Source organism: Anthonomus grandis, chromosome 4, assembly GCF_022605725.1.
Source record: "Anthonomus grandis grandis chromosome 4, icAntGran1.3, whole genome shotgun sequence".
Taxonomy (NCBI): Eukaryota; Metazoa; Arthropoda; class Insecta; order Coleoptera; family Curculionidae; genus Anthonomus; species Anthonomus grandis.
The window spans coordinates 8,475,514-8,503,297 of NC_065549.1; the positions used below are offsets into that span (position 1 = coordinate 8,475,514).

General features: G+C 29.4%; 2 protein-coding genes and 1 long non-coding RNA gene across 5 annotated transcripts in view; 1 reads left to right on the forward strand and 2 right to left on the reverse strand.

Moving 5' to 3' along the window:
• LOC126735761 (probable multidrug resistance-associated protein lethal(2)03659) overlaps positions 1–5,253 on the reverse strand; it is a 39,770-nt gene extending 34,517 nt beyond the window's left edge. For both annotated transcript variants that reach the window (XM_050439859.1, XM_050439854.1), the window contains exon 1: positions 4,964–5,253. The gene's annotated coding sequence lies outside the window, so the exon portion shown is untranslated. The remainder of the gene's footprint in view (positions 1–4,963) is intronic.
• LOC126735765 (uncharacterized) overlaps positions 1–27,784 on the forward strand; it is a 73,818-nt gene that overhangs the window by 372 nt on the left and 45,662 nt on the right. The window contains exon 2 of the long non-coding RNA XR_007660502.1: positions 1,202–2,171. This is a non-coding gene — a long non-coding RNA (uncharacterized LOC126735765). The remainder of the gene's footprint in view (positions 1–1,201; positions 2,172–27,784) is intronic.
• LOC126735763 (neprilysin-2) overlaps positions 11,609–27,784 on the reverse strand; it is a 43,366-nt gene continuing 27,190 nt past the window's right edge. The window contains exons 9-13 of one of the 2 annotated variants that reach the window (XM_050439861.1): positions 26,370–26,596; positions 26,072–26,312; positions 25,851–26,019; positions 25,533–25,783; positions 11,609–12,250 (exon numbers count right to left, since the gene is read on the reverse strand). In XM_050439861.1, the coding sequence (XP_050295818.1) occupies positions 11,912–12,250; positions 25,533–25,783; positions 25,851–26,019; positions 26,072–26,312; positions 26,370–26,596 (1,227 nt within the window). In that variant the 3' untranslated portion in view covers positions 11,609–11,911. Of the gene's footprint in view, positions 12,251–17,565; positions 23,786–25,532; positions 25,784–25,850; positions 26,020–26,071; positions 26,313–26,369; positions 26,597–27,784 lie in introns of those variants that run through there. The other variant, XM_050439860.1, reaches the window with a different exon arrangement.

A 27,784-nucleotide genomic window follows, 5' to 3' on the forward strand; every position in this document is an offset into this window, starting at 1 on the left:
GGTTTGAAGATGACGACAACGTGTATGTTTGACTCGAAGAGGACCTTGAAATACGCGTTCTTTGTTCTCGGAAGGTTTTCTGGTTTTCGATACTTATAACGGTTTAGGTCCTATGGTTACTACCTGTGTCTGTATAAAAAATATTTCAGTTCTAAGACTTGAAAAATTTGGCAAGTTTTTAAAGACATATTATAAATACATCAATATTTTATTTATTAGGGTCAAATTCCAGTCGATAGGATTATTTACACCATATCCTACATAAGGTTCTATGAAAGGGAATATAGAATATTGGCTTTGCCATAGTATAATGAATCTTAGCCATTGGTACGGTACCTACATTAAGACCAATTGAATTTAAAAGAATAGCCATTCACAAGTTGAAACATAAGCAGTAAACCAAATCTCCATCTGCGAATACTAAGTGGAGGCAAGTTTAATTGTTGTTCCATCACACTGTAATTATGCTGCTCTATTCTAATGGTCTCCCTAAAAGCACATACTCTCAGAAATTAATAGAAAGAAACTGTGTGATTTTTAAAATATGGTAGTATTCCAAGACAGGCCTTACTAACTCACAGTAGACCAATCTTGTAGCCCTCACAAAAAATACTGGAAATTTCTTAGAACAAACATAACTATCTTTGAGCTTCTTACAGATATGAAATTAATGTGGTCAACAAAGTCCCAAGAAATTGATTATTGGCTTACATTAAATAGTAATGAAATAAACTCTAAAGTGTATAAAGTCACATTGTTTGTTCATATAATTTTAATATGTAGTAACTAGTCGCCGTTCGATTTTGTGAATTTTAACTTAATTTCTACCCTTGATTTGTATCATGTAGTGCTGTTCTCTGCTTTTTTTTTCTTTTTTTTTATTAGTGAATACACAAGTGGATATGATATGGGTATGGGCGAAACACGTGTAATCCTTTGACTTTAATTTAATAAATTTGAGACCTGGTACTTAGAGTTTATTTCATTACTATTTAATGGTCAGCAAAGATCAGCCTGTTATCTAAAAGACACCCAGATTTTCAAAAGTATTGGCACACTGAATGGTTGTACCATTGATAGAATAGGAAGAAGGAAACCTCATTACTTTGCGCGTAAAACTAATAAATGCGCTCTTCTTTATGTTAAGATTTAGCTGATTTTTCGTACATCAAACACACAATCTATCAAGGACTTGTTGCAGGAGTTCCCGTGGTCAAATGAGTCATAATAGATCTGGAAAACTTCAAATTATCAAAACAATAACTATAACTAATATCAGATACAAATAAAGTAAAGAGTAGAGGCAAACAGTGTCCGCTTTGAGGAACACCTATAAATTGACGTATTTGATATCAAACGAGAACCCAATTTTAACATGTTGCAGGCCACCAAATAATAAACCTAATTGTTCAGGAGAACATACAATGGTTAGGTAGACCAGCAGCTCCCAAACAGCATCATACGTCCTAAGTACGTAATTTTGGATACGTAGTTCGTACGTACATTAGTTACCTCTCGTGGATGTACATATGTAAATACCTAGAAAATGTCTTAACTCCTATGTTAACACAAAACTATATGACAGGAAAGATTTTTTTTCAAATATGCGTATTGTTAAATACATTCTTAGTTCTTCTTTTATCTTCTTCTCATACAAGTTTTATTTTCAATATTTTTAATTTCAGTAAGGTACACAGAAAAAAAATAATTTGCATGTTTCTTTACTTTGATAAAAAAAAGTCAACGAATTCGGTATAAATTAGACAACTGTCAAATCGAGATTCCCTCTTTCCAAAGGACTAACACACCCTATAAATTTAGTTAATCTACATGTTGATCTGGTCGAAAAGTAATTAGGTATAGGATTTTCAAAACATCTAAAAATTATAGATAATGGAATATTTGTCATAATAATATATCAAAATCGGTCGCAAAAGCAACCCAGTGTTTATGTTACTCCTACAGACTGTCAAATAAGTAATTGGCAACATGAGGGAGTTGACACTGTTGACAGTGTTTAAGATAAATGACAGATGCGAGAACGAACGAAGAAGAAGCTTTTAGTCACATGAACTTTGTATGGTGAAAATCGGAATCGTATATCGGCCATCTTGCTTGGCAAAATTGACAGGGAGCTGTTGTTGACATTGATTGATCTAGCCCAATTAATGGTAAGTAAGAGCATATTTATTCATTTTAGTAGTAATGAATGACTTATTTGATCATTTGCTTATTTTAGAATATAATTTTAAGGTGCAACACTTCAAGCAGGAATTGGAAGAACAAATAAAATTCGCAACTATTTCACAATAGTTGCGAAGAACAAATGTCTTTTGTTTGTATTTTCTTAAACGTTTATTTTTTGTTTCGCTTTTTAGACATATACATGTTTTGTTTTATATGTTTATGTATTTTTTTATAATCAATATATTTGCAGTTTTCATAAATAAGTTATTTTTTCTTCCAAATAAATTTTACCACCCAAAAAACGAGTCATCTAAACATCCTAGATACGTCATATTATGTCCAATACATGAAATAGAATGCCCTAGAAGTATGTACATATGACGTAGAATCCTGCAGAAAGTGGACGTCCTTCATACGTCTATAGTACGTAATACGTCTTTTGGAGTACGTATATCGAGGACTACGTACAAAATATGTGTTTGGTGCGTATACTTTAGGAAAGTTTTACTATCTGCTCAAATATCTCCCCATTTATTATCCTCGAACCGTTTATATTACTATTAACATTATTGTTGGTAACAGTGTCACCTGGAAATGTCAATTCTTGCTTATCAGTATAAACTGTCTGAAAAAAATCTTTAAAATAATTAGAAATATCTTGACTAGTGGAAGTAGACATCATTGATAAATTTCTAGATCCGAGATTTATTTTATATTTTGCCTATGTGTGATCTTGCGTATATACAAAATGAGCTGTATACTGCAGAGTAAACTTTCTCAATTCTGAAGTGAACCACTTAGGAAATAAAGATTCCTAGAGGAAGAGAGAGGTTCTGTACCTCTTCAAATGAACAAATAGCCAACTTATAGCCAAAATGATGAAGACTACTGAAATAGTGGATCAGAAGCTACAGTAATAAGTACATTTCAGATATTATATAATGTATCTAAATCTTAAGACAACTAAACAACTGAGCCACTTGAAGACTCCTAACAAATATTAACAAACCAGCACCACAAAGTTCCTCCTGGTTGATGAATCACGGTCTCTTCTAAAAGTCGTAAAACCATTACATTTTATTTTACTGTCGAGGAACTGTTCGCTTAAATTACTTTCTACCATTATATTATATCGTAGAAACAACCACGTAACTGCCTTTAAAAGAGTGACAAGCTTGGTCCGAAGACCACCAACATTGTGGAAGTAAATAGCTAATGGAGCACTGGGATGTTTATTTGTAGTCTTGATTCGATTACTGGCAATCCAGTACTATACCTGATAACCACAGTTGTATGTCTCACGTTACATGTTAGTCTGGTTACTATAAATTTTAGACACTCCTGCTTTAAGTGCTGATTTATTTTTACAAGGTTTTAGAAATGAAAATATATAAAAATATACAGTTTGTCACTAAGAAAAGCTCCAAAGAATAACTAGCTATCGATAATATGAAACCAAACAAATTTTTCTTTTTTTGATTCAGAAAGTTTAATTTTTCTATATTTTTATGGTATTGAACATGGTATTAAACATGATAAACAAGGAGGAAACAGTAGATACAAAATTAAAGGAGTAAAAAACTATAGGGATAAGGTTTTAAGAGTAAAATTTAAAACTATAAAAAAAATAATACATTTAAAAAGTATCTTTAAATAATTAATAATAATAATAAGTTTTTCTTTTATATAAACAGTTTAATTTTGACTAAAATCTATTTTTAAAAATAATTTTTTTAAAATCTTTGATCGTTAATCTGATTTTTTTGCTAAAATCGCCTTTAGTGAAACAAAAAGTCACAATTCTTAATTTTTTTTTTAATACAAAATGCTTAAATTTTCAAAATATAAAATCGCTTCACTTACCTAGAAGAGACCGCTTTAAATATTTAGAACAAATATTTATAAACTATCTAGAAAAAGTTAAGAAATGGCTTTAATTAGCTTGAGAAAAAAAAGAACAAAAAACGTTTTTAACTGCCTGAGAGTAAAAAATGGCTTTATCACAGCGACAGGACTTAGATCTTTCTGTCAAACTGGCCAATTAGAAGGAACTGAATACCAAGATCGCCAAATTGTGATCCTATTGACTTTTATTCCAATTATTTTAGATTAACTAATTTATTATTTATTTCAGTTAATTATTAATTTAACCAAGTCCGAATTCTCTTAATATTATATTTGTTGGGATATTCCCCGATAACCAAATCAGAGAATTTTTCGTCATTTATTTTTTTATATGTTTTAGTTTTATATGATTTTATTAATATTTAAAGGTTGTTGCTTTCACATTTTTTAAGTGACCTATATAATGCAATAAGGACAAAATCATAAAAACACTATCTTAAACGGTTATGGCAAATACCTTATTAGTAGGCTTTTTTAAGTAAAATATTATAGCTCGCTGGTAATAGGCTCATTATTATTACTGATAAGTAAAATTTTTCTTTTGGAAAACCCCTTTGGTTGAACATACTCATTCAGCAAAAACAAACCCACCAACGCCAATCCCAAGATAGAAAAGAGAAAAGCACAGGATATATTATTATTATCAGTATTTGTAAAAACTTTCTTTTTTTAAGAATTTATAAGAGATACAATTTATTTTTAAACGTTAAAAAGTCACATGAAGGTTCCAAATTTAGAACAATACATAAAATAATTATAAATAATTAAAAACCTAATTAATTCCTATCGGTGATATTACCACAACCACATTTCTACGTACATTGTAAATAATATATATATAATACATACCGATCTATTAATCTAAACGTACCTGAAATATTACAGGAACATCACAAAAACTGTTTTTTTTATTTCACTAAAAAGCATAATATGCACTTTTAGTCCTTAAATGCATAAAACTAATAATTAGTAGGCACCACAATAAAAGTAACTAAGCCTTATCATCCTTAGATAGTAATTTATGCAGTATAATTAGGCTTATACCAACATAATTTTTTTTAACATTATTATACACCACGTCTGCTGCTAATGATGTAACAATAATAAAAGTTAGCATAGAAAAAGTCATCAAATTATTAAAAAACTTGTTATAATACTTTATAGAAACTATTTAGAAATAAAATAATAAACGAGAAAATCTGTGCAATAAAATGTAATACCCTCAATCGTACGTCCAGGGTTCACATTTTGCACTTAATAAAATTATAAAATTATTAATCATTTACGCATACATTTTCTTGACCTTGGATTTTGAAACTGCATCGATAAATAAGGAAATCATGAGGTCTTTAAATGAGCGTAATTTTTTTTAAAACTAAGTTCTGGAAAGATTGAATTTAATTATTTACAGGTTTAAGAATCCGATAAATCCAGTTTGGTATGGAAAAAAAATCCGAGTGCAACTGCTAAGTCTTTCCAAGGTTTGTTGACATACTAAAAATGTATACCTTTTCTAAGCTAAAACAGCAAAATACATTCTAATTCATGAAAATCGGCAGTAGTCTATTTAAGTCCTTTTCTAAGCCTAAGCCTAAACCATTTCTTTATTTTCAACTTAGGAATTCAGTTTTTCAGTCAAAACCCTAGTATTTTCTGATTATTTTTTAAATGAAAAATATGTACAAGGGATTCCAAGTTCTAGGGTGACACTCTTTCCTGGCCATTCCTCTCATTTTTCTACTACTTTAGAATATTTTTGAAATTGATTTTTTTACGTGCCTTATGAGAAGAATTGTTAGATATGGGAGTAATGGAAACTAAAGCCTTTTTATTTAAACGTCAATGTTTTGAATTTTTTTAAAACCTTTTCAGTAACAGTGTATTCATTAACTTACTGAATAATTACCATGAGGGCCACTTTATAAAAGTGGAAACGTTGTAACGTTTATAAATCTAATATTGTGTAGCAAAAAATACACCAGGAAAATTACTGATCGTGTATTAGATTCAAATGGTGATATAGGCCTGAAAATAGTTAAAATATTGAATTTTTAAGTTTTCTTGCATATCTTCTTCTTCTTTCGCTGCTATTAATTAGTGAATCTGCAATCACTTCTGATTATTTTGCCCTACCTCTGATAGTACGAATTAATTTTTTTGAGTTTCAGACCCACGACTGTGCGGTTGAGACCAAAGTCAGAGTTCGTAAATACGGATTTGAATTTCATAAACGAGCTCCTCGCTTTGTCTATTTGGTATTTAAATTTTAAGTTAAACTTTTTTACTCGTTCTATATCTTCATTATCGTAGAATAGCTTTGCATTCTGGGAATCATCTAATTTGTAAGTGGTTATTAGAAATTTTGTCTTTTTTATGTTGATGTTATTTCCCATAAGCCTTGCTATGTTAAGAAACTTTTTGAGGTCATTCATATTATCTGCCATCACCTGCATACCGTATATTGTTGATCTATGTCCTTTGAGAGCTTCTTGAAAGATATTTTCAGAGCAAATGTTAAACAAAAGTTGAAAATGGACACGAGTTTTCAATTTTCTATGTCAGGTTGCCTCATCATTTGAACAAGTTTATGATGTTGTACCTTATTGCAACGAAAGACCCTTCAATGTTGGAAGTGTTGCACTCTGTCAAATGTTTTTTTGTAATCGATAAAATATATTACTACATCTTTACTCTGACTTAGACGACTGAATTTAGAACTGATAGATGTACCTAGTTTTTATTCCTCGTGGAGAGAAGCATGCGCGAAGGATAATGGATTTTTCTAAAATGTCAACGTCTGTTATGTTTACGGCGGCTAGAGGTGGCACTTGTTTACGTTGTGTACAAAAGCACAAACCTCTACCCAGACTGGATGGAAGGTGGTCCTGAAAACACGCAATATAACAGAACACTAAGTCGATGGTTCGATACTGCATGTTTTAAGGACTGGTTCCTCAAAACAGCCCTTCCCTACCTGTGACGAAAGGAGGGCAAGAAGGTTCTTATATGCGAGAACCTGGCAAGCCATCTTTTCTACCGCATTATCAAAAGTTGCGCAGGAAAGAATATTTGATTTGTTTTTTTGCCGAAAAATTCGACACACCTATGTTAGCCCCTGGACGTTGCAGTATTTGCACTTCTAAAACGGGTGTATGGAAATTGACCTATAAAGGAGTTGTGCCAAAATCTGTATTTCCTTCGCTGCTGAAGAAACTTCTGGAAAAATCAAAGGATTGCATATCGAATAATATCCGGTCTGGTTTCCGAGGATCCGGCATAATCCCATTCGATCCAGAACAACTTTTGAAAAGAATTTGGAAACAACCAGCAGGAGGCATAAACAACAGTCGGGTGTTCCTTTGGATCAAACCACGACTAGACCCAAACATAAACCGAAGTAGTCAGGGAACAGACAGTCGAAAAGACGCTTCTAAAACATTGACCTGGGCACTCGAAGATATACTTTTGAAAAAATATGTACTATGTGGGGAATGAGTTCACGAATGCAAATCTGGAGGGCTCCATTAAATGCAAAAAAGAACAAAAAAATATTTTTCGATTATTTTGATTTATCGTAAAAAAACAATTTTTAGTGTTTAACTCGCGATTGTGAGTGACGCCGTTTTTCAATATTTTTTCAAAATTTTTGCGGCATTCGAAAGCCTAATCACTCTAGATTTCAACGCAATAACAAAAAAAAATATTGTATTTATACAGAATTTTTCAGATTATTTAAAAGGAGGCGCGGTACCAAACCTGAGGAGAACATTTCAACATCGAGCAAATTTTTGAACGGTTGAAGATAGATATATAATTAATCGACGAAAAATGTGCCAAATGAAATGGAAAAGTTTTTGGTGAAAAAAAAAATTATCTACTGGTAACGGTTTGCGAAATACGATTTTTTTTGTCAAGCGCTGAAACATTCTAGCTATTTCGCTGCTCGCCAGAGTCTGGTGCGATGGTGCGACGCGACTCGGCGGCGTATATCGTCTCTGATATTAAACATACAGACAGAGCTATAATGTAGAATGTTGTGAATATTTTGGCCTTTACCGGCAAGAAAAACTTTTAGTTGATAATTACTAATTTTGATCTAAACATCGGGAAATACAAACAAAAGGGATTAAATTGGGTGAATAGAGAAACAAATATATTTATTTAAACTAATAATTTATATCGACACTATTCATTTGTATATTATAATAAAAACAACTATAGGATAATGATAACACAAAAATAAAAAATAATTTTACTTCGGGGTAGTTACGTTATAAACTATATAAGGCTAAAAAAATACATCAATATATTTGGGTAACTAAACTAACTTAATTTAAATTTAAAGAACACCCACCCTCGCAATAACAACCTATTATACAATCTAGCCCTGCTTTTAAGCAACTACAATTTTTAGTACTTTAAAGTTTGCATTTGCAGCACACATTTTCGAATTTTGCATCGGAACGAATACTTATTGTGGTCAATTTTGGAACGAGTAAATTATTTTCTTTTAAATCCCAACCAAAATCAACGGGGTTGGGAATTTCTGGGTTTATTAAAATAGCGCTCTTCCAGACAATCAATTGATACGTAGCTCTTAACATATGCTGATGAAATGCATCCTCGGTTGGTGGCAAATTCCTTATATCTGATTTACAGGTATGAAATAAATGAGCGCGTAATTTATTTAAATCACCTGTAAATAATGGCCTAGCATACAAAATTTTAAAAAAATATCTAGCCGCGTTTTCGAAATTATTTAAATTCTGGCCAGCATTTTCAGGATAAGTAACAAGTGCTTTTAATTCTGAGTCATGTTCGTAACTTAAACATTTTTTTAAAGCGTTGGTTTTGCCTTTTTTAAATATAAAGCTGACTGCATCACAACCAGTTAAAATGTAAATACTCAAAAGTAAACTACCCAAATTTATTTGAGCATTTAAAGACTTATCCATAGATAATTCTTTTATGACGTGGTGCACTGTTATATATGTGTCAAATTTATGAAACCAGATTTCCTGAATAGATAACCTAGTAATAAAGTAGAGGGACAAAACAAATATATAGGTATCAGTGGCCTCTATTATTATTTGACGGTACTGTAGGTTTGATAAGTATAGGATAATGGCAAATATTCTAGTGTCGGCTTCATTGTGGTGAGAAAAGTGTAGTTCTGGTAGTATTCTAGTAGTTTCGGAAGAAGATAAAGTAGTAGTACTGCTATTTTCTATACTTCGTATATTTGAGGGAATAAATACTCCGACTTCACATACCTTCTCATCTGCTTTCACTGCCGCGTGCTGCGCTGCCACTACTTGCAAGTACCTCTGGGCCTCTGGGTAACTTATACAGTGTCCTAGCTGGTTTAATTTTTCAATCAAAAATTTTTGTCTGTAATATAATTAAAATAATTAATCTAATTTATATTTAAAACAGTAAAAAAATATTAAAAGAACCAACCTTTGCTTTAAAAGTAATAAAGCCAGTCCAATACTTTTTGGTGTCTTGATACCATTGCAATACAAAATATCTTGACATATACTGACAACCTTTTTTTTCCGAATCCCTTTTTAGTAAAATCCTATATGAAAAATTCTGTATAAATACAATATTTTTTTGTTATTGCGTTAAAATCTAGAATAATTAGGCTTTCGAATGCTGCAAGAATTTTGAAAAAATATTGAAAAACGGCGTCACAATCGCGAGTTAAACACTAAAAATTGTTTTTTTACGATAAATTAAAATAATCAAAAAATATTTTTTTATTCTTTTTTGCAATTGCTAATTTAATGGAGCCCTCCAGATTTGCATCCGTGAACTCATTCCCCACATAGTACATATTTTTTCAAAAGTATATCTTCGAGTGCACAGTACATGATCGAATTTCGGGGTGCTGATTCCCGACTAAAGATTAACGCTGGCAAATCGGTGAGTCTTGAGGGCCTAGGCGAAGTGAATGGTGGTACGTGAACTGTATCTATCTACCTCTCAAGCAGATATCATTAATGAAAACGCATCAAGGTCTAAACAAAATATAAAATCCTTATCCATTTAATCCAAGAGACCACACAAAATGTAAACAAACAAACAAAAAACAATGTCACGGTCTCATAAGCAAATTTTTATTGGCTACACGTGTTTCGCTTATACAGGGCTCTCCTGCTTATACAGGGCGAAACACGTACAGCCAATAAAAATTTGCCTATGAGACCGTGACATTGTTTTTTGTTTGTTTGTTTACATTTTGTTTGTTTGTTCTCAACAAAATGCCAATAATGATACTACAAACTCTGCGATCTGTTTAGAAAATGATAGTATTAATGACGACTCTTCGTCTAAAGTGCCGGACGATGAATCCCCGTCGGAAGTATTTAACATTAGACTTGCAGTAACCTGTTTTTGAAGGTGGTAGACAATGGTACAGTGAAAACATCTTGTCGAACTTGCATTGTCTTATTTATTTAATGTAACACGACGTTTACGACGTTTCGGTTGGTAAGTATCTCCAACCGCTATCAAGTGTAAACTTGCAGTAACCTGTCATACATTACAAGAAGACTGTTTTGCTATAATTAAATTTCTGTACAATGAAGGGACCAAGAAAGAAACGACCAACGAATTCGTTGCGGAAATTGAAAAGATTGCAAAAAGTTATATTGATATGAATTGCCTTATAGATCCTATAATGGTCATAAGGATTCCTTTGTTTTTCCGAACGTTAAAGACAAGATCAATATCAAACTTGAACAGGTTCACAGTGTTTTAACTGCGCCTTAAATCCATCGTGGTATTTTAGTGTTTGAAGGTCTGCAGTTACAGGGTTAAGGGATCAAATGGGTATACCTACCTACTTGCATTTTTAGTTACCAGGCTCAACGCGTACTTTTTTAATGTAAAAATGGAATCGCTTCACTTTATTGAATCACTTAAAAAAATAAACAAATATAATCATGACAATTTTTAAAATATTTTTTTATGTAAATATGTTTACTAGGTTAACTTCTTATTATAGAATGCATTAGTTAGTTTCATATAATAAAAAAATACAGACAGATAATTAAAAATATCGTCCAATATAACCCCGGTTGACGGTATGCAGATGATACTCAAATTTATTAATTTTTTCTATTCTCCCTACTCATAAATTGTCATTTTCTTAGTGTAGGCCTATTGATTTAAAACATCTGAAAAGCAGAAAGAGACTGCAAAGCAAAATACTATGGCTTTAATATTGGTTAATGTTTGCTTTTAAAATCATATTTATCAAATATATATCAAACATGTTCTTTCGGTAACAGCTCCTCTGAACACTTGCAGTGTCTCTTAAGGTTCCATTTTGGAATCTTTACTCCTCATATATTTTATACTGCAGATTTTTTAAATGCTCTTAAGTAATGGAAGCTCCAGGTGTTTACTGATAATACACAAATTTTTTATTCTTTTCATTTTAATGACTATAATGAAGCCGAATTAAGACCTCCAAAAAACCTTAAATTATCAAAAAAAAGCAAACATAATTATTTAAAACATCACCTTTATTAATATCTCGATTATATAACAAATCGCATTATATGGTCAATCATTTAAAGTAAATAAAACAAAAGCACATTTTTTTATTTAACTCAATATACATATTAAGCTTCTTTAATTATATAATTCTTAACTTTTTTTTGGGTCTTCTTTGATCAGTCTTACCAGTAAACTGAATAAAATGAGATAAACGTTTCTTATAAAAACAATAAAATCGACTCGAACTATAATAATCTCTTTTAACGAGTTAAAAAATCGTTGATGCAACGATATAGCAAACCCTATAGATCTACCATACTCTACACTTATTTTCTGGATTCATTTTGGATCCCACAGGGCAATTGAAATCCCTGGCAAAATCATCGGAATTACTCATGGGACCTAGTACCCTAAATAATCCGGGGGAATGATATCCAGTTAAAATTCTCAGCTTAAGAGACTCTGGCCTATATTTGGAGCACCACGTGTTCGCAGCTGAGATCCAGAACATTTGGTTGGGGTTGTAGTTTAAGCCCGGTAAGTAGGGCTCGTATTTGTTCCTTTTCACCCAGTTTTGGTAAGCTAGGTAAGCTTCTTTGATGCCTCCGTTATCCGCGATGTTTTCTCCTTGGGTGTTAATACCGTTTAGCTATAAAAAGAGACAGTTTTTTTGTTAAATTGAATCTTTCAAAAAATACATTATTTTTATTGGTTAGTTTACGAACTTAAATTGTTGCATGTATAGTTTTGTGTGTAATTTATAATTTTATCTTAAATTTTAAAAATAGTTTTTATTTATTTTGCTTTAGTTTTATTAATAAAATATGTGGTATAAGTGGCAGTAAAAATATATATTTTGTAAATTTATAATTTTTCCTATTTTTCTAGATGATGATGATAATGATGCTTTGGAAAATAAAACGTATAAATAATAATAATAATCATTTTAAGGCAGGTAGTAGTAGAAAGATGTGAATAACATAAATAAATCAAATAATAATACATATGTTTTTTTTTTTAAATTGAAAACAAACCTTACAGACCTTAGGAATAAGCTTATGTAAGTTTTAACATATAGCAAATACAAGAAATCCAATATTTTACATTGGAATTTAACAGTTAAATGGTCCTTGGAAGCATTGAAATTTAGATTTAGTAATAAAAGAATACATTTTGATGAAAATAAAGCTCAAAAGGTTGATTTTTAACATAGAAGATAGAAATGTAGGCACGATTAGATATTATAACATATATTGCATGTTTAATATTCATATTTTTATAAAATCTACATCTGATTGCAAGGTATAAAATTATTTATTAATTGATTAAAGATTAAATTATAAACTTAACAAAATTATCACGGAATTTTAAAATAAAATTAAAGACGTTAAAATTTTATGTAGATTTTATTATAATCATCTTAAGTTTTAGATTTAGTATGTGCTTTATTTAACTTATTTTAAGTATTATTACCTTGATATACTTAAAAGTCAATTGAAATAAAAAAAAATATATAAATAAATTCGAATCGAACCCATTCAAGATATGCCAGTAAAAGCATTTAAATTTATGTTGGTCTATTAATATGAGGTTTGAGCTTTATAATAATTTATAAAGAATTCAATGAAATAAATATTTAAGAAAAATTGTCTTTTTTTTAGTAAAATAGTTTTCCTGATTTTAATTAGTATGATATGTTGAATTATTAAAAATAACACTAAGTAGATCAACCTTCTCTTTACAAATAATATCGTACATTGTTATTTATTAGAGATTTAAAAAACTATTAAAAAAAAGTTAAAAATAAAATTATTAAATTAATTAATTATAACATAAAATATAAAAAAAATTATTTAATTTAAAAAATATAAATACTAATGACAATAAGGCTCAATAGCATAAGTTTTGTATTGAACATATAAAATAAATAAAAAAAGGAAAGGCTTATAAAATATATAGAAATATAATAAACAATTACCATTTTAATTATTATGATTCTTTATTACTTGATTACTACTAAGATTGAGTTTATAAGTACAACTTTTTTAATAAAATAATAAATTAAAAGACCAATATTATGATATTGAAACTAAAAAGAAAAATAAGCAAATTGAATTTGTAGACATTTAAGTTATGGCAGTAAGATTGGAAAATATTTTCATTCATATGGTTCTTGTATTATTAATTATGTAATTTAGCTAACTATTTAAAAAATTAGCTTTTCTGCTATGAAAAATTTAGAATTGCATGTATTTTGTCGGAAATTATTCAAAACTAAAAAAAATACGAAAATCAAAATTATTTAGTTCTAGAAAGCTTTTAAATAAATTCTTATTACGTGAATTATCTTAAGGATAAAATTTATAAGTGCAATTTTTTTAATAAAATAAAAGCACAATAAAATTACATTAAAACTAAAATACAAAATAAGTAAGCTGAAATCGTAGACATTTAAGTTATGCTTGTAAAACTGGAGAATTTTTAAATTTATATCGTGTTTGTACTATTAGTGTACTATTAAAAAAAATACGTTTTTTATGAAAATGCTTGTATAAAGAATAAAATTCCATTGAGGATTTATATATATTTTTTAGCATAATTAAAATTCTAATGCTAGTTTTCAGAAGATTTTAAATTAACTTTTATTACGTGAAGTGTAATGTAAGGATTATGTTTGTGAGTGCAATTTTTTTAAATAAAACAATAAACTAAAAGCCAATTTACTTATATAAAAAGTGAAAAAAATAAGTATATTGAAATCGTAGACATTTAAGTTATGCTAGTAAAACTAGAATTTTTTAAATTCATGTTCTTGTAATATTAATATTAATTTATGTAATATTGTATTATTTAAATATTAATTGTTTTAAGAAAATGCCTGTATGAACAAAAAAACCCGACTAATTTAGGTAACTATTAAATTTTTAGGACTCGATTAAATTAATAAAAATATTCGGAATCGACTAAATTGCGTGTATTTTTTAAGAAATTATCCATAACTAAAAAATTTACGAAAGTCAAAATTATTTAGTTCCAGAAAGCTTTTAAATTAATTCTTATTACGTGAACTATGTTAAGGATTAAATTCATGGGTGCAATTTCTTTAATAAAATATAAAAGCACAATAAAGTTATATTGAAACTAAAATAAAAAATAAGTAAGCTGAAATCCTAGATAGGTTATCCTTGTAAAACTGGAGATTTTTTAAAATTATATTGTGTTTGTACTATTAGTATTATATTACGTAGTTTAGGTATTTATTAAAAAACGTACGTTCTTTTTGAAAATGCTTGTATAAAGAATAAAATTCCATTGAGGATTTATATATATTTTTTCGCATAATTAAAATTCTAATGCTAGTTTTCAGAAGATTTTAAATTAACTTTTATTACGTGAACTATAATGTAAGGATTATGTTTGTGAGTGCAATTTTTTTAAATAAAGCAATAAATTAAAAGCCAATTTACTTATATTAAAAGTGAAAAAAATAGGTATATTGAAATTGGAGACATTTAAGTTATGCTAGTAAAACTGGAATTTTTTAAATTCATGTTCTTGTAATATTAATATTAATTTATGTAATATTGTATTATTTAAATATTAATTGTTTTAAGAAAATGCCTGTATGAACAAAAAAACTCGACTAATTTAGGTAACTATTAAGTTTTTGACTTTTTAGGACCTCAGTAAATTTTCTATTTTTCATACTTTTATGATGCTATTGCATGAATTTAAGTAAGTCCTTTTTCTTGTTCTTATCCTGATAAATTAATAATGTAATAAATTAAAAGACTAATATAATTATGTTGAAGCTTAAAAGAAAAATATGCAAATTGGATTCGTAGAGATTTAAGTTATGCCAGTAAGATTGATAAATTTTTTCATTCATATGGTTCTTGTATTATTAATTATGTAATATTAAAAAATTAGCTTTTCTTCTGTAAAAAACTTGCTTGAATAAATTAAAAAAACTCGATTAATAAATTGCGCGTATTTTTTGGGAAATTATTCATAACTAAAAAAATTACGTCAAAAAAAAAGTCAAAATTATTCAGTTCCAGAAAGCTCTTAAATAAATTCTTATTACGTGAACTATCTTAAAGATTAAAATCCTAAGTGCAATTTCATTAATAAAAAAAAAGCACAATAAAATTACATTAAAACTAAAATAAAAAAAAAAAGTAAACTGAAATCGTAGAAATTTAAGCTACGCTTGTAAAACTGGACAATTTTTTAATTTATATTTTGTTTGTACTTACTATTAGTATTACATTACGTAGTTTAGGTAATTATTTAAAAAAATACGTTTTTTTTTATAAAAATGCTTTTATAAAGAATAAAATTCCATTGAGAAATTACATGTATTTTTTAGGAAAATTAAAAGTCTAATTTACTTATATTTAAAATTAAAACAATAAAAAATAAAAATCGTAGAAATTCACGTTTTGTAATATTAATATTATATTATTTAATATTGTATCATATGGTAACTATCGACTAATTTAGGTAACTGTTAAGTTTTTGACTTTTTTATATTTTTATGGTACTTTTGCATGAATTTAAGCAAGTCCTTATTTGGAGGATTTATTTATTCTTTTTCATGTATTTTTAACATTATTTGGTTTTTTTACAAATTTAAAGCCTTTATTTGCACTAAAAAATTAACAATTTTTAACTTCTTTTAGATATTTGATATATTTTTCAACTGTTTCCACGTATTAAAAAAATGTCTGCACTATTTTTCATGAGTTAGAGGAAGTTTTTTTTACAGTCAAATAACCCGAAAAAAAAAATGTTTAAAACGTTTTTTGATACTATTTTTAATTTTTTCCATGCATTTTAAGTTTTTCAGTTTTTAAAGGCATATTTTTCAATTTTCAATTTCCAAGCACATATTTTTCAAATAACTTTTGTCTTTTACCAGTTTTTTGAAATAATGTTTATATTTTAAATACAATTTTTTTTGTTTTTTAGGTATTAACTTCTTCCTACTTAAACAAAAAAAAAATAAATTGTTTTAGAATATATATTTGTTGTTCTTGCCTGAGCACATAATTTTACTCCTAGAAAGTGATTAACTGATTAATTTATTAAGCATTTTTTAATGAAAAATATTCGATAAATTAATGACGTTGATAACGAATTAGGAAGAAATAATTTTTTTAAATAATAAATAATTAAAATTTTCAGTATAATTGTTCTAGTTCCAGCAAGCCTTGATTAAACTGAAACTGAAAAAATGTGGTAAATTGGATTTTTTTGAAATATTTTACAGTTTATATTATATTAAACTTAAATTATATTATTTACGTAATTTATATTATAACGGTTTCTTTTCAAAGAACCTCGATTAACAAATTGATTTTTTGAGTAAGTATCCAAAAATAAGGAAACTTAAAAAGTATATTTTAAAAAACGTATATAATTAAAATTTCTAGAGTGTGGTTATGTGTACGAATTTAAAACAATTTAAATTCCATGCACAAGTGTTTCATCCATGCAAAGTAATTAAGTGCAATTTATATTATTGTATAATACAAAACAAATACGTGCAATTATTTACACTATTATCAATAAATATGATCTTACCTCATGCTTAAGACACTATAGAATAAACAACACTGACAGTAGCTAAACCAACACCGCAACTGCAATGAAAGCGACATTGTTCTTTTTTTACCCTTAAATAGGATTAACTTTTATTAAAAATTTAATTCCTAATAATATTTAAAGATTATAATACTAACAGCTAAAAATCTTAAGGTTTAATTAACAATTTAGGTACCGGTCAGAGAAGTACTTAATAATATTTAAAAAACCATGCAACAAGTCCCTTCAGTCATATTTAATAAATTTCGATTGTTTTTCCTTATGTAATAAATAGATCTATATGCTATGTTCTATGAATTAAATACTAAAAAATAACATCACACATGAAGACATAAAGTTAAAAAAAAGACACACTTAATAATATAATAATAAAAAGTGATTTTATTGGAGTTTTTTTGAAAGAATCTAAATTTAATTTAAAATCCTTTGATATCAAAGACATTAATAAATTGTATTTTTTGAATGGCTTTTTGGCCTAAAGTGATAAATCTAATATATCAAACGAACTCCAATCAGCAAATCCAGACTTCCGACGAATACACACACTCATTCTGCCACTCATGATTCATGTTCCTTTGAACCCTTTAGATGATTTTAAGGGTTAAATCAAGATATTTTTTGCCCAATTTAATATATTAAAAACTATGTTTAAAATGTCAAGTTTCTTCAAGAAAATAATTAAAATTTCGAAAAAGTTATTCTACAGGTGACCCACTGTATCATTAGAAAATTGCTCCAATGTATAATCAGACAGATTTAAGGGTAGTTGGGTTTCTATGTTAAAAATTTATTTCACAAGCGTATGATTGTTCTACTTTAAAGGTATTTTAAAGGTAAACGGAGCTTCTATTTGAACAAGGAAAAATCCCAATTTTGTAAAGACAACGTGGCACAATAAATTTACTTCGTTTTAATTGCTAGCGAAAGCACCTGCTTAACATGCTCATTTCTTGGAAGTATTATGTACCTGTATAATGACAAGTACAGACTGAATAAACAAATCATTTATTAAAAAATTTTAATATAACTTATAAAATATTATTTATTTATTAAACAAATATAATTGCAGAAGGACAAAAACAAATCTAGAATAAGAAGAAACTTCACAAAAGATTTGTTGAAAGTTTTAGACCTGTCAAAGGCCTCTGATTCTATCACACATAGTATTATATTAAATACAGGGTGTCCCAAAATTAGTGGACGAAACGCAAACCATGTATTCTTTGGTCAAAAATAATCTCACTTTTTCCTATAAACATATATCGGCAAACGCCCCCCAAGGGAGCTACGCCCCTTTTAAAGGGGGCACCTGAAGATGGTTTTTTCCACTTATTTTCGAAACGGGTAAATATAAAAATTTTAAATTTTGGTATTCTCCCAATTTTGATATGCTGAATTTAGTTGTCATTTCATAATTGTCATTATTTAGTCAGGTGCGTATCATTTAGGGGGTGAACCTAAAAAAATACTTAAAAAAAAATTGTTTGCAAAGTTTTTGTTTTTGTTTCTTTAAATTTTAAAAATTTAAAGCTTTTTACGTAAAAAAGTACCTCTTGGTCAATACCGCTAGGAATTACCATTTTCGAGAAAAACGCATTTAAAAATAACGCTGCATAGTATTATTAATAACAATTTTTATTAAAACTCAATAGCACGCTTCAAAAGTAAATTGACAAATAAAATTGCAAACAGATAAAAATACTAATTTATTTGAGGCAAAAGTTTCCGTTTTCCTGAATGCATAACCTGGATCTTTTTTGAATGTTTTGGGTCGATCTAAGAATTTCAAATCGGTCTCTTGGCCTGCAGCTGCGAGAATTCGCCTCTGAAGCTCTTCTGGAGTATCAATTTCGGTGGCATAAATAATATTGCACATATTACCCCAAAGAAAATAATCCAGAGGATTAAGGTCGGGCCATCGTACAGTTTATTGGACAGTTTATTGGCCAGTTTATTGGACCACCTCGGCCTATCCATCTGCCTGTAAAATTATTGTCCAGCCAGTTTCTCACCTGTCGACTGTAGTGAGTTGGTGCCCCATCGTGCTGAAAAATCATTTCCAGCCGAGTTTCTATGGGAACATCGTCCAGTAAATCTCTGAGATTGTTTTGAAGAAAATTTAAATAATGACGATCAATTTATCTCCTATCAAACCCACCCATACGTTAAAGGAAAATCTATGCTGAAAGTTAGTTCGTCGAACTACTCTCGGATTCTCGATGCTCCAAAAATGAGTATTACGGCTGTTAAAGCCCTTACTCCTAGAAAAAGTTGCCTCATCTGACCACAAAATTTTTTGACGAAGATTTGGGTGATTTAAAATCCAATGACAAAAGTCTACTCGAGCTGGAAGATCTTCTTCTTCTAACTCCTGAACCCTTTTATAATGGAAAGGATGGTATCCTAACATCTTAGTCATTCATTCCGAAATAAGCCTAAACCTTAGTAAGCCACTAAACATTCCAGTTAGTCGTCAAAAGAATTTGTTTTGGGGTGTTTGATGTTTGTGATAAGACTTATCCAAGTAAATAAAGTAAATAATAATAATAATAATAATAGTAATTAGAGTATTTTGAAATGAATTTAATGCGATCCGACGATAATAATTAATAACGGGTCGAAAAGTCTTCCATAGTTAAATAGATATTAACAATTTGAATGCAAAATGACAACTAATCAATTACAACAAATGTTAATGTCATTATGCAGTGTGTCAATTTTTCCAAAGCCTGCTACTAAGTTTTCATAAAAATTGGTAGTGAAAATAATACTATGCAGCGTTATTTTTAAATGCGTTTTCCTCGAAAATGGTAACTCGTAGAGTTATTGACCAAGAGGTACTTTTTTACGTAAAAAGCTTCAAATTTTTAAAATTTAAAGAAAAAAAAACAAAAACTTTGCATACAATTTTTTTCTTAGGTATTTTTTTAGGCTCACCCCCTAAATGATACGCACCTGACTAAATAATGAAAATTATGAAATGACAACTAAATTCAGCATATCAAAATTGGGAGAATACCAAAATTTAAAATTTTTATATTTACCCGTTTCGAAAATAAGTAGAAAAAACCATCTTCAGGTGCCCCCTTTAAAAGGGGCGTAGCTCCCTTGGGGGGCGTTTGCCGATATATGTTTATAGGAAAAAGTGAGGTTATTTTTGACCAAAAAATACAGGGTTCGCGTTTCGTCCACTAATTTTGGGACACCCTGTATATCGACCTGTTACAGTTTTCAGAATAAATCAATATAATTCAGTAAATGTTCAAAGCCTTCAATGAGTTTGTAATATTATGGTTTATTTTCTGTACTTTACTTATTTTTCTTAGATAGTTATTGGCAGAACCTTGTCTTCAAAAATATTTAATGCGTATTCTAGGGCCATACATAAGGTATTTTTTGTATGTTTTTTAAATTAGATATTTGTACAAAACATTTAAAAAATTTGTACTAAAATCTAATAAAGCTGGGCATCAGTAAAATTAAATTCTCTTGTCAAAAATCTCCTTAGAATTTCTTGGCAATGCATTATAGAAGATTTTTGCACATTTTTTAGATAAGATGTGAATAAATTTAATATATGTACAAACATTTCATAAAGTTGTACCAAAATCAACTAATGCAAGGCATGCGTAAAAATTGTTCTGTTATCAAACTTGTTTATTTAAATAATAAAGTTTTTGAGAATAATTAGAAGTGAGACAGTATTGGACGATATCAGTCAAAATTTTATTATCTTTTTTTAATTAAATCCTCAAAGATGAAGGATGTATAGACTGTCTAGTTTTTACACTTACTACGCATCACTTAGACTTTTTGCTATTGTCAAACTTGTATATTTACAAAACTGAAACTCTTGAAAATTTTTTGGTAATGGATACCCTCTGGCCATACCTAAGGTGTTTCTTGTATGTTTTCCAAATTAAATATTTGTACAAAATTTTATATGTTTGTACTAAAGTCAACTTATGCTTGGCTAGAAACACTATGCATCAAAATCAATTTATCCGTGACCAAAACCTTATTAACTAAGAAATTTTCTATGATCAATTTTTTTTAAGAAATCATTTTTTAAATAAGAAATTTGTACAAAATTATAAATTTGTACTAAAATTGGAATAGTCTTGGTAATTCCTAGCCGCTGGCCATGTATAATGTGTTTCTTGTACATTTTTTAAAATTAGATATTTGTACAAATAATTTATAAATTAGCATTAAAATTAACTTATGTGCATCACTTATATTTTTTCTATTATCAAACTTGTATATTTAAAAGAAAAACAGATGCCAGGGCCTTCAAAAACAGATTGTATATTTAAATAATGAATTTTAAAACTCTGACCACACTTAAGGCATTTTTGTACATTTTTGAAATAAGATATTGGAACAAAATTAGTAAAAAAAATTGTTCTAACTGCAAGTTATGCGTAGCCAGAGGTTACTTATCACTAAGAAATTTTCCTATAATCGAACGTGTATATATATTTTTAAATATTTTTAAAGAAGTTTTTGGAAATTTCTCGGTGATGCGATAAATATTTAGATTGTCAAACCTGTACATTTCAATAATGCAGCTCTTTGAAATTTTTTGGTTATGCGTAGCTTCTGGCCACGCACAAGATATTGTTAGTACAATTTTTTAATTAAATATTTGTGAAAAATTATAAATTTGTACTAAAATAGGAGATTTTTTGGTGATGCGTAGCCTTTGGCTCTATATGATATATTTTTTGTACATTATTTTAAATTAGACAAATTTTTTCTATATGAAGAGCTTTTCTAAAAATATCTGGGTCATGCATAACCTCTGACCACAAATAAGGCGTTTTTTGTACTTTTTTTTAAATGAAATATTTGTACGAAACTAGTAAAAAAAATTGTACTAAAATCAATTTACTACGCTTATCATCAAGAAATTTTCCTATGATCAAAAACAATTTTTTTTTAAGAAGCTATTAGAAATTTCTCGGTAATGAATAGCATTTGGCAGAAATACGGTCATTTTGAAACATTTTTTAAATAAGACATTTGCACCAAATTATATAATTTTACTAAAATTGGAAATTTATTGGTGATATGCAGTCTCTAGCTTTGTATAATGTATTTTCTGTAATTTTTTTTTTTTACTACAAATTTTGGTAAGTTCTTTCAATATGAAGAGCTTTTTTAAAAATATCTGGGTCACGCATAGACTCCGACCACAAATAAGGCGTTTTTTGTACCTTTTTAAATAAAATATTTGTACGAAACTTGTACTAAAATCAATTTACTACGCTCATCATTAAGACATTTTTCTTTGATCAAAAACGGTTTTCTCGGTGATGAATAGCATTTGACGAAAATACGGTTTTTTTAAATAAGACATTTGTACAAAATTATAAATGTGTACTAAAATTGGAAATTGCTCCGTGATATGCAGCCTCTGGCCTTATAACACATTATCATATAACACAATACAAAATACGCATAATTTTTTGTAATTTTTTTTAAATTAAACATTTGATTAATTTTTTTCAATCTGAAGGGCTTTTTTGAAAATATCTTGGTCATACCATAGACTCTGACCACACATGAGGCATTTTTTGTACTTTTTTTAAATAATATATTTGTACAAAATTATTAATTTTTACTAAAATTGGAATGGGTCTCGGTGTCTGGCCTCGTACAATATATTTTTTGTACATTTGGACATTATATATTTGTACAAAATAAGTTTAAACCTTATATTAAAATTAACTTATGTGTGGCCAGAGACTATTCTATTGTAAAACCTATATTCTATTGTATATTTAAATAATGGTGCGTAGCCTGCCATGCATAAGATGTTTTTTGTATAATATTTAAAATAGATTATAGAACATATAGATACAATAGAATAGAACAATTATTTTAACACATTATCGGTATCACTTTATGCGTAGCCAAGACTTACTAGAACTTTTTGTACACGCAACAAGCCGATATTAGACCTAGGAAACTTAAGCTTCAAAGAATGTCTTTGAATGAAAAATTAGAAAAGCATCTGCTAGCTTAGACAACACATCATCAAACATCCTCTCCAACAACAAATCGATGCTTGAAATAGTAAAATTCATAAAAAACCACGATGTTACAAGAAACTGATTTTAACTCCTCTCATATATATCCCAACTACCCTTAAAACCCCTTTCTCCCTCAAGCAAACCTCCTTGGATATTCTGAACCTCATTTACACACCCTTACACACAAGACACATTCTTTACCACACATTACACTTATGAACCGGATTCATCTTCGACCCCCTTGGACATTTAAAGTCGTCAGCAAAGTACTGCATATCACTCATTGGCACTACCACCCTGTACTTATCAGGGGCGTGCTCATCGGTAACCACTAGTTGCCTCAACTCCTCATCTCTGGTCACCGAGCACCAAATGCTCGCTGCAGATACCCAGAACATTTGCCTCCCGTTGTATTTTAATCCGGGCAGGTAAGCCTCTTCCCCATTACGTTCGATCCACTTGCGGTAAGCGAGGTAAGACTCTTTAATTCCTCCGATATCGGCGATGTTCTCTCCTTGGGTGTTCACCCCGTTCAGCTGCAAGAGGAACAGGTTAAGCCAAGGGGGGTTAGTGATAGATACCATGCGTGTGAACTGTCGTATATTACATAAGAAACGAGTGGAAAGCTTTGAGGAAATTTGTGAGGATTATGCGATTTTGTTTATCGGGTCTCGGGTTGTTTATTTACAGGTTTATTTACATAATGCGATGAGGCTCTAAGCTGGCATTTTACAGTGAGAGTTGACGGATCAGCTGCAAGAAGCCAGATGGATTTATCAGTTTTAGAAAATAATTGGAATATTCTAGTCTTGGATTATGAGGTTTTTTTTGATAATAATCACTTTAGTCCGGATTGCTAAGCATATTGTAAATAATAAAAGCAGAGAGTTTTTGATATTTTTGTTTAGATATGTTGCTTCTACTATAGTAAGGGTCGAATGCCTTTACAAATATTGACAACCTTTTCTAATTTGTTTAAAATGAGGGTAGTTCAGTGCTAACAAAATACTTTTAAACATTTTTAAAATAATTTTAATTTATATATCTGTTATAATAAATTATTGTATATTATGTATATCATTTTAAGTAATTTTTTTTCAGGAAAATTAAATAATAAATGTATTAAAGAAAAACATTGTTTTATTTCCATTTGTCCAATTGGTGATATGTCGTACACTATTGTTAGGACACTGTCGTAGATTATTGCAGTAAATTAACTCATTTGGATATGTAAAATAAAGCTGAAAAGTTTTATTTTTGTTCAGATCAATATTTGATACTAACACCTAATCACAAAGGCCCTTTTCTCTATGAGTAATCTTTTTGAATAGGCGTTTGCTTTAGATATTACGATTAAATGATAAGATTGTCAGATTAAGTGAAATTTGATTTCCCGCTTTAATTGCCTTTCGCCATTTTGATTGGTCCAATTGGGCACGTCAAACTGTCAAGTTAGTTACAACAGTTTCCGTTGCCAAGCGAGAAGACGCTAGCTGATTTGTCAGAAGAATTTCTATCAGTTTGTATGCAACCACCACTTCTCTATATATTTGTGTTCTGTGGGCGCAGGTCTTTGCCCATTCTACCCTTTCTCTATTTCTGTGGTTCTAAGCCTTGAAATGATATAATTTTTCTGTACATGTCTTATCTTGTCTATCTTGTCTTATCTTGTGTACATGTCTTATCTCATGTTTTATAATGCATTTTATATTATAAATTTTATATCTATAATTACCTGGAATTTTAAAGATCTTTCAACGGATATTGGGGAAGAATTGGCACCTATTTCCCTACCAGTATGACTTTCTTATATGTATAGATTATTTCGCACTTTTGGTAAATAAAAAATTGTTTATTATTATTATTATTATTATTATTATTATTATTATTATGACACTTAAGAAATACTTTTACTCTAATAACTGATTTAATATAGCCTAAGGTGTCCCCTAGCTACTATTGAAAACTCAAGTAACATCGGTTCACTACTTAATGAGCAGTGAACAACAGTGTCCAACATCTCCTAGATAAAAGTGCATTAAGAATACTACATTGATTCTCAGAAAATTGGCTAAGTCCAATCTTTATATAATTTTTTTGCATATCAAGATCGTTTTTTCATAAATCCATCACACTTTTTAGACCCTGTTTTCTATGCTTTTAAATCCGGACTATAAAAAAATCATAATTGCATCTAAAACCACCAAAACCATCAACATATAATATATAACACGCTATCTACACAAGCTACATTTCTCCCATATTAAACAACAACATACTTACGTTCAAGTTCAGCTCAGGAACGGTGTAATTTCCATATTGATCAATAATACATTGAGCTTTTTCAACGAAAGCTTTTTTGGTCTGTGCCTCCCACCAGTCGACCAAGTTACCCTCCTTATCAAACTGTCTACCTTGATCGTCGAAACCGTGAGTGATTTCGTGGCCAATGACGAATCCGATGGCACCGTAGTTCATGTATCTAGGGCGGTCAGCACTGAAGAACACCCCTTGGAGGATACCAGCTGGGAATTCTGTAGAAAGACGGAATTTCTGTACTGAATTGAGTCTCAAGTAACCAAATATTGGTTGGTCACTTACGAATACTGTTTTCAATGGCTGAATAAAAAGCGTTAACAACAGCGGGCCTTCCATGAGTAATCCAGTCAGTTTTATTTACTGGCTGACGTAATCTCCTGAAGGAAAACCTGGTGCCAAAGAGGGTCAGATTTAAAATTGATGGGAGATATTGGTTCTCATCTAACTCAAGCTGCAAATATATCAAGGTTAATAAATATTATTTACTCAGTTAAATCACATACGTCTCCATAAAACTCTTCAAGCTTCTTATCGCTTAACATCTCATCAGGATAACCGATATGCGTGGACATTGACTTCGCTTTATCCAGAGCATTTTGTCTAGTCTTCTCGTCCATCCAGTCAACTTTCTTTAAGATATTTTGAAACTCTGATCGGATATCTGAAACCATTTCCTTCGCATTCTGTCTGGCTTCTTCATTAAAATACTTGCGCACGTACAATGCTCCAGCAGCAATAGACATACTGTAACAAATTTACTTTAAATCTTCACTTAAAATCACTTAGAGCTCTAATACCAACCTTCCAGCAGACACATCAATGCACTCCTTCCATCTGGATTCCCTCTCGGTTCTTCCAGTTACCACAGTAGTGTAATCCAGTTGTCTTTTGCGCAGATCGTCATTTAGGTAAGCTACCGAAGAAGCGGCTGCCCTCCACATCACATAATTGGCTTGAACACGTTTTGGGGTTCTGGCTATTAAAGCTTCGAAGTCTGAGATGAATTTTGGAACTGCTACCACCACCACCTTAGAGAAAATAAAAACATTTAGAGCATAACTATTGATAAGTTTCATTTACGGTTAATTTCTAGTTTCAAGTTTTATTTATTGTGGAATTAAGCGTAAAAAGGCATACAATTTGGATGTGGTAAGTTTTTTAGACCTAGGGTTTCTTGGTAGAGACAACTTGGAATGAATGAATGGAAAAAAAGAGATGGTAAAAATATTTAGGTACTTAAAAATTATTATTTTTTTAACCGGTCTTTGTTTTCAAACTGTATTGATTTAATTTTGTGTCTTTTTAGTACTTTCTTGCCTCTTGACTGCAATATGATAATCCTTCTGAGTCAAGGCTTAGGTTTGATGGAATTGCATGGTCTCCGCTTAAACATAAGGTTCTGTTAGAATAGAAGGCAGTTATTAAAAAAAAATATTTTCAGCTGACCAATCTGTTGATAACCAAATTCAAGTTGCGTTTTTTCAGCGTACAGGTGTACAGGGTACTTAAAAAACATACAGGGAACTGAGAAAAAAAAATTCAAGAGAATGTCTAGAACTAAAAAATAAAAAAGCTATACTTAACCATCCCATAACTCCAAAATCAAGAAAGTCATATTTATGCAAATTTGCCCACAGCTTCTCCTGTTAATATTATTGAACACTTATTTCAGGGTTTTCTGAAATACTTACAGGGTATTGAGAAAAAAATTTTGCTGAAAAATTGATTTTTTTTTAAAAAGTAATTTCAAGGAAATGTTTATAACTCAAAAATCAAGAAAGCTATATTTAGGAAAATTTGCAAACAGATTCTCCTATTAAAATTATTGCACACCTATTAAAGCGTTTTTAAAAAAAATGTGCAGGTAGTTAAGAAAAAAATAGTAATTTTTTTAAAGATTACTTTCAAGAAAACGCCCATAACTCAAAAAATAAAAAAACTGTACTTATGAAAAAATTACAGATTCTCCTAAAAAAATCATTAGATTCGTATTTTAGCGTACAAAAACGCTGATATGTAAAAGGAAGAAACCTACATTGACAATTTTTTTTATGATAACTTAATTTTTTCAAAACAGTAATTTTAAGAAAATTTTTATAACTCAACTTTTATAACTTTTATAACTTTTATAAGTCAAGAAAGCCATATTTATGCAAATTTGCACACAGCTTTTCCTGTTAATATCATTGGACACAAGATTGGACATTGGACAAGTT